Here is a 12,846-nt window from a genome sequence, read left to right as displayed (position 1 = left end):
TTTTATCCCCACATCATTAGGTTCCCACATGGTAGGGTATGGCTACCTGCTGGGGGGACAGCATTCCACAGGCTGGATTGCGTGTGTGTAAGCAAGGTTTGGGGAGGAGCTGATCTCCAAGCACAGACAGGAGTAGTGTTTTGAAATAAACTGTTAAGCAGGATTTCTTCTTCCATGTTTCTTTTGAAATCAAGTGCTGTAAACTTGGGGCAGAGCTGCTGGGCTCAGAGCAGACAATATAGCTAGCTTTGTTTTTTTAATATGCAGACAGGAACACACAGATCCAGGGTTTGCAAGTGTTTCTCAGTTGGTGAACTGGGATTTCAAAGGAAGATCCAGTCTTAATGGCTGCAAAAGCTTGAGTTCTCTCTTTTCTGTCTTCAAGTTTCTTTTCCTTTCTCCTAGTCTGCAGATCAAATGAGGGAGATTTTGTGGAATTTGCCTTTACCAAGGATGTTCATAGGATGTAGCTACATTGGAATAGCTAATCAGTAGTAGTTAATATATACATTACTTTGTTAAGCATTTTGAGTGTGTTATACCTTACAGTTAAGCCATTTTATTCTATTTCTGTACTTTAACTGCAGTACAAAATAAAGGGTGTCTTGCTTAAAGCTGAATAGTTTCACCATGTGAATTGCATCTGGAACACAACACCTTACACTAAAGGAAGAAAAATTAAGGGTCTAAGCTACCTGCTTGTCTTGTTTGAGGTGGTTTGGTCTGGTCGATAACAAAAGGCAAGGAAGAAGTATTTAGTAAGCCATGAAGCAGCACTATAGTACTCTTAATCCACAAGAAGCTGATCAGGGTTCATTCTGGAAGTTCATTTAAATCTGAGGCAGGAGCTTCATTAAGATATTTAAGAGTCCAATGTGGTCCTGGAAATAGTTTGGTTATATGACCCTAAAATGGTGGACCAGGTTTCACACTTTCAAAATATTCGATTTCACTTTACCTGAATCCATATATTTTGGGTAAATGAGATGGAAACTATGGTTTTGATGCAAGATTATATTTAAAACCTTAACCTTTCTCCTGCAGGTATTGATCAAACTCCTGTGCGTTTCTGACTATTCTCATTTTTATTCAGCTGACCAACATTCACATTTTGTCCTTCTATTTATCTCAGCTTTGTAGTTCCCAATTTCAGCGACACTGTCGCAATGAAGTATCAGGCTAAAGATTAATTAATCTCTGTCTCCCGCCACTTTCATGAAAGAAACTAGAAACAATGAGTAAATCAAATGCAAAGCTTTCAGCAAAGCTGAATTTGCACAAGTGTTGTGCAGTCGAGATTGTTTTGCCTTTTCAGTTGCATGAACCTGTGCCAACAAAGGAGGAGGAGGCACAATGGGGGATTTTCAAAAGGAAGCTAACATGAAACTGTGGATCCGTGAATAATCACATTTAGAGTTTCTCCAGAAGATGTATTTATCACTCCTCCAAATCTCATAAACAAATGATCACAGCATTAAATACTTTTCTCCCCTCCCCCTCAATGAATGAGCTTACAGTTTTGAGGAGACATTATTTGCAAGAGTGCTTTCATAGTACGGAATGCCTTTACTCATGACAACATTGATCCGGCCACCCAGGAAGTTTGACACGACACCAGCATGAACAGCAGCCATACACAGCAAGGACGACTGCAAAAGAAATGACACTAAATAGTTACAAAATCAAATAACATTTTAAGGAGTCAAATCATGTCTGTTTTCACTTTTCTTTTCAAAGACAGTTTTTGTTTTACTTACAACTGATTGATTGCCATGGTTAAGGTCAAGAGTTCAAACTTGAAGCAGTTCACTTAAAGGCTGGGTATTCAGGTTTAAGAAAGGAAATCAAGCTTTTTGTTTTCATCAGAAGATAACAAATTTAAGTATGTTACCTGGATAGACTTTTGACAGCAAGATCGAATTCTGATCACTTTCCCCAATTTTCCACTGAAACTGCAGTGTGATCTCTCTCACTGTGTGTAATGTTTACCAAAATATGTGGTGAGAAGCAGTTATTTACATTGATTCACCATGGCTTCTATCAACGTTCCACTGAATTCAAGATGGAGAATCCTGAAAGGTTCTATTATCTTCTCCTGACTTTCAAAAATCTTCTGATTTGCAAAAATTGTGTACTTCAATTGTTAACCATTACTTTGGTGTTGAGCTGACAGTAAAAGAACTTTTAATGGTTGATAATTTTTCCACTTACGAACAACTGTATATTTTTACACATTAATATATACCTTTTGACTGCACAATTGATGGAAGAGTACTCTAGCACATCCAGTTTTCTTGGTATGACTGTCTTTTACACCAGGAGCTGTTTAGACTTTCCTACCTCAAGCTTAGAACTGCAATTCATTCAAAATAAACTTGCACACCCTAATGGGAAGTTGTGGACAGAGAAATATGTAAATAACTGCCCAACTGTACCTGGCCTACAAACAGATTAGTTGTTTGCCTCCAACTAAAGTCTCAAACCTCTAGGTCCATAGTTGTATGCCAGTTTGAGGTAAGTTTCTTTTAAAATATATTTTCTAATCAAGCTATCCAGTGATTCTATTACAGACCTATGGAGCCTTGGACCTGGGTTTCTTGGTCTAAACTGTTTTAACTGTTCTCTCACTGATTAACTGTGGAGAGTGCCTTAACACAACGTAGGAGCAGAATAGCTGCACTTACACTGGATGGTAAGTGGTGACAATAGGGATTCACATTTATTCAAAACACTCTGGAAAAGTATGAGAAATAGAACTACAGGAGTAATATGGAGCTAATAACTACAGGAAGTCCTGATGAAGGGCTTATGCCAGAAATCTCAATTCTCCTGTTCCTCGGATGCTGCTTGACCTGCTGTTTTTCCAGCACCACACTCTCAAACCTGGTCTCCAGCATCTGCAGACTCACTTTCTCCTACAAGAATAATATGGTGCACATGTTTCTGATGGATCAATAATGAATTATGAAAATAAACAACGGTAGATCAAGGGAGTCACAATAAAATAAGCAGAATTCATTCGAAAGGGTTGTAATATTGTTTAGCTTCAAGGTAAGCACTAGTTTGTTTAAAGGAATCCATGAAAACATGTAACATGATATACTGGAACCCAATTACGTACAGATTTCTCAATTTCTGCTCATATTTACAGTCTGCAGACAATGAAACTGTCCTGACAAAATCAACAGGAATATGAAGGGAACCTGGCAACCTCACAATTCATACTGAGATAAGGCAAAGGGGCAAATGCACACTAATTTCTATCAGGATGAACCGGGGATTTGTTGAATTTTTATAAAATGCCAAGAGAGAAAGAACATGCTTCAATTGCTTGGATTCTTTTAATTCAAGTGAGAAATTTACAGGTGCAGACAGAAATCTAGATGTTTGGATGGCATTTGTGTATCTATATTTAGCACTTTACCTGCAACCTCCCCTACCCCCACCTCCATTCCTGAAGAAGGGTTATATCCGAACTGTTGACTTCTGCTGCCTCTTCCAGCCTACTTTGGAGTCTAACTCTGCAGGTTTTTTTTAAAAAAATCTATTTTAAGAGTAATCAAGGTTGCCTATTTTAAAATTCATTAAGCGTCCATATGAATTTGATGCACGAATGGACCATTCAATACGATCATAGCTGATCTGCTTGTGTTTTGAATTGCACATTTCCATCCACCCTAACATCCTTCGATTTCCTTACCGAACAAGGGTCTACCTCCACTTTAAAATATTCAATGATCCAGCCTCCGTCATCTTCTTGGCTAGAGTTGCAAAGTTGCAAAATCCTCCAAGAAAAAAACCTCCTCATCACCGCTGTGAAAATCTTAATTTATTAGACTCATCCTTTTCTGGGCTCATTCACAAAAGGAAACATTCTTTCCACGTCCAACCTTACAAGAATGCTCAGGATCTATTTTCCATCAATCAAGTCACACCCTTGTCCTTCTGAATCGCCGTACCATCAAGCATCATCTGTCCAATCTTTCTTCACAAGGCAATCCGCTCATTCCAGGTAAAAAACGAAAAGAACCGTAGATGCCGTAAATCAGAGACTCAAACAGAATTGCCGGAAAAGCTCAGCAGGTCCAGCAGCATCTCTGCAGAGAATCAGAGTCCATGTTTCGGGTCAGGTGACCCCTCCTCAGAACACAATGCAGGGTCACTTGACCCGAAATGTTAACTCTGATTCTCTCCACAGATGCTGCCACTCCTGTTGAGCTTTTCTAGCAATTTCTATTTGTGCTCATTCCAGCTATCAATTGAGTAGATTTCCTCTAAACTATTTCGCAATGTGTTTATGTCCTGCCATAAATAAGGAAACCAAAACTGCACAGAGATGTGATTGTGCAAATCCCTTAAACAACTGAATCCTTACTTTTACTGAATTTCTGTCAAGCTCAAATGACCCTTAATTATTTGCTTACAAATGGTACCCAGCTGCCATTCTTGGGATCTGCCCACCCTCAATTATGGGGATGAACGCAAGGGTGGAATAAGATGATAGTGGATTAGCTGCCCCACCTACTTCATATGTGCACCCCCCCCCAATCCAGCCCTATAAACACTTGGAGATGGTACACAATATCCAGACTATTGGAACTGTGAAAATCATTGGAACTGTTGATAGGACTTTCCAAACATTTCAGGAAAATCTGTCAAATATGTGAAGATATTTAAAATTCCTGCCATTCAAACCTGTGAAAATAATTGTCTGAAGTTTTTAAAAACAAATCATTGCTTGCTATTTCATTCTGTCTGCTGGTTTTTAAGTCTATCTACTTTGGATCCCAACATCTGCAGAGTTTTTAAAAATCTATTTTAAAAGCAACTAATGTTTTAAAAGCTGTCATTTTTTCGACCCTTGTGTTCGTCCTCATAATAAAGAGTGGGCAGATCCCAAGAAATAGTGCAATATGACTGATTACCCAACCCTTCATAGTCAACGCTTGATTGGCAAGTCGAAATAATTACAGATTCTGAGAGAAAAGGCCTTGAATTATAGTGCATACAGTCATTAGCATTTATAATTGAAGGTATTTAAATGGAATTATTATTTTTATGACATGATTTTTCATTCTGCATTAGAGACTGAGAACTTCATAAATCTTCATTACAGCACAGGTCCATGATAGATACTGAGTGATTCGTCAAGTTACGTTTAAGGCCACATGGTGTATGCGTGTGTGTTGGAGCATTGTGGCATAGATGGGCATGAAGATAGGTACAGATAGATGGGTACAGGGCTCTCCAGTGGATAGACAGCACAAGTTGGCATTGATGGGGCATGAGTAATGTGAGATGCTTTGAGGGCTGGAGGGATGTTTAGTTGTTTATTGCTTTTTAAACAAAGTTGCAAAGCCTTGAGACAGGCCATCTGACAACACACCTCCGCACTAATTCTGAGGCTGATTTCCAGAAACACCCCAACGAACTCCACACCCAATTCTGGAATGAAATGCCAGGGCATTTTCTCCTGGGTTACGTTTACAGAGCCAGGAAACAACAGGGCATGGTGGCCCCAATCTGGGAGCAAAAGTTCAGCCCTATCTTCTCGTTTCCTGGGAACTGGTATTTGTTTGACATCTTCCAGCTGCTCTGAAGCAGTGACAGTGTCACCAGCTACTTGACATTAGCACTAATAACACCATGAAAAAATGTAAGCCACAGTGCATCTTTGACAGATTTCCACAAACCACCATCTGCAAAAACATTTTCAAACCGTAAGTTGAATGAGTGCATTGGGCCTTACCACTGGAATGACTGAAACAGGGTCTGCTCGGAATCCTGCATGCGTGGGTGTCTGACCACAAATCACGAGTCAGTGCTGTATCAGGCACTGTGTAATCTCTTTATCTAATAAGAGACCACAACTGGAAGAAATGAGCACTGAACCGAAGTGAATAAAGCTAGAATGCGGAATGCACAATATTGCATTTTCCACTTGAAAGTGACCCAGTCGTCAGTTGCGAAGTGTTGGTTTCAGCTGGTTCTGCTGTATTTAGTGTCTGCTTCCCGATCAGTCTCCCCACAAAAATGTTCTTTCCAAAAATGGTCACAAGACAATTTCTTCAAAAGAACATTTTGGAATTCTACATGCAATTAAATTTGTTAAAAAATTTAACATTACCATTGCAAGGTTTTAGTTAGGTAGCTTTTATGAAACATAAGAACATAAGATGTAAGAGCAGAAATTGGTTCATTGAGTCTACTCCACCATTCACTGAGATCGTGGCTGATCTGATGGCTCAACTTTCCTGGTTTTTCTCCATAAACAGTGCTGTTTATATGACAATGAGTGTTCACATTACAGAAGAGGTGGTGCTGAAAGTTCAAAACGTATTAAGAGAGATAAATCCCTGGAACCTGAAGTGTCTCCCATGGATTTTTGGGAGGCTAGGGAGGAAATTGCAGGGCATCTAGCAGAGATATTTGTATCAACAGCCATGGGTTAACTGCCCAAAAATTGAAGGGTGGTTAATGTTGTGCCACTATTTAAGAAAGGGTGCAGGGAAATGATTGGGAACTACAGACCAATGAGCCAAACATCCATGGTGGAGATGTTGTTTGAGGGGATTCTGCAAGACAGGATCTACAGACATTGAGAGGAAAAGATTCATTTGGAATAATCAGCTTGGCTTTGTGCGTGGGAAACCCAGTGTCTTGGGAAATTGATTTGAGTTTTTTGACGGGGTGACAAAAAAAGTAGACGAAGGCAGTGTGGTTGATGTTCTCCACATAGACTTTAGCAAGGCCTTTGACAAGGTACGGCATGGTAGGTTGTTGAAGAAGGAGAGCTGGCCAATTAGCTACAAAATTGGCTGACAATAGAAGGCAGAGGGTGATGGTAGAGGGTTGCTTTTCAGACTGGAGATCTGTAACCAGTGGTGTGCCATAGGGATTGGTGCTGGGTCCTCTATTATTCATCATTTATGTAAATGATTTTGATGATGATCTAGGAGGTATGGTTAGTAAGTTGGATGATACAGTGGGCAGTGAAGGTTAGCTGGGAATGCAATGAGACCTTGATCAACTGGGCCAGTGGGCTGACGAACGGCAGATGGAGTTTAGATTAGATTCCCTACCATGTGGAAACAGGCCCTTCGGCCCAACAGGTCCACACTGATCCTCCAAACGGCAACTCACCCAGACCCATTTCCCTCTGACTAATACACCACACATGATGGGCAATTTAGCACGGCCAATGCATTTGGTCTGCATATCTTTTTTGGATTGTGGGAGGAAACTGGAGCACCCGGAGAAAACCCATACAAACATGGGGAGAATGTGCAAACTCCACAAAGACGGTTGCCCGAGGCTGGAATCAAACCTGGATACCTGGCACTGTGAGGCAGCAGTGTTAACCACTGAACCACCGTGCCATCATTTCATTTAGATAAGTGAGAGGCACTGTATTTTGGTAAGCGAATCCAGAGCAGGACTTAGACAGTCAATGGAAGGGCCCTGGCGATTGTTATAGAACAAAGAGGTCTCGTGATACAGCTTCATAGCTCCTTGAAAATGGAATCACGGGTATGCAGGACAGTCAAGGCGGCTTTCGGCATGCTAGGTTTCATCAGTCAGAGCACTGAGTATAGGCGATGGCACCTTTTGTTGCAGCTGTCCAAGACGTTGGTGAGGCCACATTTGGAGTATAGTATGCAATTCTGGTCACCCTACTAGAGAAAGGATATTATTAAACATGAAATAGTGCAGAAAAGATTTACTGGGATGCTACCTGGACTGGAAGGTTCGAGTTTATGGAGGGGTTGGAGAGGATGGGACTTTTTTCACTGGAGCATCGGAGAGAGAGGGGTGACCTGACAGAGGTATATAAAATCATAAGAGGTATAGATAGGGTGACAGCTTTTGCCCATGGCAGGGGAATCTAAAACTAGAGGGCATAGGTTTAAGGTGAGAGGGGAGAAACACAATAGACACTACGGGGACAATTTTGTCACACAGAGGGTGGAGAGTGTCAGGACTAGGCTGCCAGAGGTAGTGGTGGAAGCAAGTACAATTTTGTCATTCAAGAAACATTTAGACAGGTTCATGGATGGGACAGATAGATATGGAGGGATATGGACCACATGCAGGAAAATGTGACTAGTTTAAATTCTGGAAACCAGACAGCATGGGCAAGTTGGGCTGAATGGTCTGTTTCCATGCTACAGACTCTATGACCACTAATTCCCTTACTGATTAAATATCTGTCCAGTTCAGCCTTGAACATACTTAATGAAAATTAAGGTTTGGGGCAGATAAACAGCCAAAACTGCCTTGCTGTTGTCAGAAACCTGTCAATAGGCACTTTAATACAGATGTGTTTTCTGATGAAAGGTGGCACTAGCTTCATCAATAAATATAAATTGTGGCCTTATGATGTAATTAGGACATCAGCTTGAACTGGATATCATTGGAGGTCAACCTGCAGAGGAGGGTAAAAGGAGTTTATTGGCTGGATTGTGTGGGTGGGTGTGTTTGCAGTTGGTTAGTGAAGATGGGGTAGTTTACCATTACAATTTAAGCTCGTTCCCCCATTGCTTCGAGGAGGTATGCATGCCCCATTGTCACGCATTAACATATCTTTCCCTGGCTATGGTAATTCAACCTCAAATGATAATCGATACGCAGCTTTAATATATCTACGTAATAGAAAAGATGAATGCTAAAATTATGAAGAGGAGCAGAGAGGGCTGCGAGTTCACTACACAAGGATTTCAATGTGGCAGGACAAGTTGAGAAGACTGTTCATAAAGTATAAGGATCCTCAAGAATTATTAACAGGGAACTATTTTTCTGCAGCAAGTTATTAAGATCTGAAAGATGACAGAAGTAATTAGTATATCAAATATATTAGATGTATACTCACAAAGGAGGAATTTTCAGAGTAACTGGGAGAGACAGAAAAGTGGGACTGGCTGATCATCTCTTTTAAAAAATTCAATGGCTTGCTTCTGTACTGAGAGATAATGGCCAGTTCTCTTTGAAAAGTAATCCACCGCATGTGAAGCGCTTTGAACATTTCAATATGATGAGGAGTTAGATAAATACATGTTATTTGAACTATACCCAGGCTTAGCCTGGTCAGTATCTAAGGAGTTAAATCGTCAGACTGTCTTGACATAGGGATCCACGACCTGCAGTGCAATAAATAACGCCGTGTAGTGCAGTCCATCACTGTGGAGGAGAGGCCCCAACATATTCCTGCTAGAAATGCACTTTCCATTGGCTGAGGAGTGACCCTCAATTATCTGAAAGTCAGTAATTTGTCTCAGTCAGCAGCTGCAGGAAGTTGTAGGAGGTGAAAGGGCTCGTGGGAGTGGGTGTAGGGACAATGAGAGGAAGAGACAAGCACAGTGCAGGAGGGCAGAAGTTTAAATCAATCTTACTTATTTGATTTCACTTTTGAAGGCTTGAGGAATTTTAATTCTTTTTCCCAAAGTTTTATCCGTGTCTTTTTTTTTGTTTGACTCATTCTCAAAAATCAGTACCACTAAATGAATTCAGTGGGGGGTATTCCACAAAGCCTCTGAATAAACAAGTTTTATCCAAATCTCATTACTGGCTTCATATTTCCTTAACCTTTGTGTTCTCTTTGGTATTCAATGAAATCAACCCGATGAGTCCACTTTGTGGAATGCATGTAGTCAGCACTCTGTAAAGCTAAAGAGCGAAGTGGCTGGGTGCACTCTGTGCCCTCTGTTCCACTTATTCCTGCAGATTGTTGGAACCCAGCTGTTTCTGTGTAAGCTCTAAAGCAAGACCCGGTAAACCTCATCAAGTGAATATTTCTGCATAGTTGAAAGAAGTTTTCCAACAGCTAAGCTTGGCACCAACTAACAGTGCTGTGGGTACATCTAACTCTAGACCAATTCATCGTGAAGTCTGTGATCTCCAGCAGGGAATTACCGAATATCTTACCCGCAGCTGAGTGATCGCAACTTACTGTAGTACAGACTAAACTCCAGACCCTCCCATTATCCAACAAAAAAAACTTCAGTTCAAATATGCTTTTCAATCAATGAATCTTACGTAAAGAACATGTTAGAATTCCCTCTCATTCTAGCTAATTGGGAAAAAAAGGATTTTCAGTTACATGCAACTTTTCATAACCTCAAGATGTCCCCAAGAGTTTTATCATCAATTATGTGCTTTTTCCCTAAGCAGAGTAACAAATGGTTGGTGTCAAAGTCTTGCCTGCCACAACCTGGAACATTTCTTAATGCTTAATTACCAAAGCAATGTGTCAAAGGACATTTATGGGAAAGACTGTCATCATACATTGTGCTTGTTCTGTAGTATCATGCGTTTTAAAAAATACTGTACATCAAGAAATTAACACAATCGTACATGCACTTTCATGAAAAATTAATTTTGTTGAGACACTTTTGTGGTTTAATGTATAATGTAGAGACTCAAGTTAGATTTAAATACAACTAGAACAGTATTTCTTTAACAATACCATTTTTGTTACCATAAAGCAAAACTATGACAAAAGTAACACTTTCACCCAGGCTTTGTTTTAAAATACTATTAATACTTTCACATCAGTCAAGATCTAAGCAACACTGTGATCATTTCACCAAAAATAAGCCTACTAACTACAATATACAATCCAATAGGGGTATCTTGCAGAAAGGTACCGGAGGGTCTGTATGTTGAAAGTCACATATGTTGCTTGCCAACATTCCAAATCCACGCAAACTATTATCTTCCACTACGCAGTAAAATACTTACTTTTCAATTATACATCAAACTGTAAAAACATTCAGATTTAGTTTAATGGTGTCATTTGATGCTCTCAACAGTCGTCTGATATTGGAACACAGAACAGTATAGCATAGCACAGGCCCTTCAAACCTCCATGTTGTGCTGATCTTTTATCCTGCTCTAAGGTCAAACTAACCTACATACCCTTCACTGTACTATCTTCCATGTGCTTATCCAAGAGGCGCTTAAACGTCCCTAATGCATCTGACTCTACTGCTACTGCCGGCACTGCATGACATGCACCAACCATTCTGTGTAAAGAAACTATCACTGACATCTCCTTTAAACCTTCCTCCAATCACCTTAAAATTATGCCGCCTCATGATGGCCATTTCCTCAGTGGGAAAAGTCTCTGACTATTCACTCTATCTATGCTTCTCATCATCTTATACACCTCGATCAAGTCACTTCTCATCCTTCTTCGCTCTAATGAGAAAAACCCAAGCTCCCTCAACCTTTCTTCAAATGACATGCCCTGCAGTCCGGCAGCATCCTGGTAAATCTCCTCTGCACCCACTCTACAGCTCCCACATCTTTCCGATAATGAGGTGACCGGAACTGAACACAATATTCCAAGAGTGGTTGAATCAGGGCTCTATAGAGCTGCAGCATAATCTTGTGGCTCTTAAACTCAATTCCCCAGCTAATGAAAGCCAACACACCATGTGCCTTCTTAACAATTTTATCAACTTGGGTGGCAACTTTGAGGGAATCTATGAACATGGTTCCCAAGATCCCTCTGTTCCTCCATACTGCCGAGAATCCTGCCTCCCTGTACCCTGCATTCAAAATTGACCTTCCAAAGTGAGTCACTTCACATTTTTCCAGGTTGACTTCCATCTGCCACTTCAAGCCCAGCTCTGCATCCTGTCAATGTCCCATTACAACCTAAAATAGCCTCCATACTCTCCACAACTTCACCACCCTTAATGTCTTCGGCAAACTTACTAACCTACCCTTCCACTTTCTCATCCAAGTCATTTATAAAAATCACAAAGAGTAGAAGTTCTAGAACTAATCCCTGCAGAACACCACTGATCACCAAGTTCCAGGCTGAATACTTTTCATCTACCACCACCCTCTGTCTTCTATGGGCCAGCTAATTCTGTATTTAGACAGCCAGATTTCCCTGTATCCCATGCCTCCTTACTTCCTGAATGAGCCTACCATGGGGAACCTTATCAAACACTTTGCTAAAATCCATGTACAGCAAATCTACTCCTCTACCTTCATCAATGTGTTTTGTCGTATCCTGTAAGAATTCAATAAGATTTGTGAGGCATGATCTGCCCCTCACAAAGCTATGCTGACAATCTCTAATCAAACAATGGTTTTCCAGGTAATCATAAATCCTGTCCCTGAGAATCGTCTCCAATACTTTGTCCACCACAGACGAAAGACTGACTGACTTGTAATTCCTAAGACTATTCCTATTCTCTTTCTTGAACAAGTGAATAACATTTGCCATTCACCAAACATCTGGCACTACTCCAGCAGACAATGAGGATGCAAAGATCATTGCCAAAGGTGCAGCAATGTCTTCCCTTGCTTCCTATAGTAACCTAGAGTATATCTTGTCTGGCCCAGCGGATTTACTTGTCCTTGTTTTGCAAAATTTTCAGCACAACTTCCTTCCTAACATCAACCTGTTCAAGCATATCAGTCCGTTTCATGCTGTCCCTCTCAGTAATAAATACTGAAGCAAAGTATTCATTAAGGACCTCCCCTACCTTCTCCGACTCCAGGCGCTAGTTCCCTCCGCTATCCCAGATCAGCCCTACCATCCTCTTTTTCTTCACAAAAGTGTAGAATGCCTTGGGGTTTTCCTTAATCCTACCTACTAAAGCTTTATCATGCTCCTTTCTAGCTCCCCTAAGTCCATTCCTCAGTTCCTTCCTGGCTACCTTGTAACCCTCTTGAGTCCTTGCCTCCTCAACCTTAAGTAAGCTTCTTTCTTCCTCTAGCCTAGATGTTCCTCTAGCCTAATTGCATTGTAATTCTCCCTCTCCCAATTAAATACTTTCCCATACCATCTGCTCCCATCTATCTACGAGTATGGCAAAGGTCAGGGAGTTG

General features: G+C 40.7%; 1 protein-coding gene across 1 annotated transcript in view; it reads right to left on the bottom strand.

Moving 5' to 3' along the window:
• dcbld2 (discoidin, CUB and LCCL domain containing 2) overlaps positions 1-12,846 on the bottom strand; it is a 116,055-nt gene that overhangs the window by 27,468 nt on the left and 75,741 nt on the right. Inside the window, exon 6 of the mRNA XM_060833688.1 lies at positions 1,516-1,649. Within this exon, the coding sequence (XP_060689671.1) occupies positions 1,516-1,649 (134 nt within the window). The remainder of the gene's footprint in view (positions 1-1,515; positions 1,650-12,846) is intronic.

The sequence above is a fragment of the Hemiscyllium ocellatum genome, chromosome 12 (genome assembly GCF_020745735.1).
Source record: "Hemiscyllium ocellatum isolate sHemOce1 chromosome 12, sHemOce1.pat.X.cur, whole genome shotgun sequence".
In the NCBI taxonomy this organism is placed as follows: Eukaryota; Metazoa; Chordata; class Chondrichthyes; order Orectolobiformes; family Hemiscylliidae; genus Hemiscyllium; species Hemiscyllium ocellatum.
This window is presented reverse-complemented; position numbering and strand designations above follow the sequence as displayed.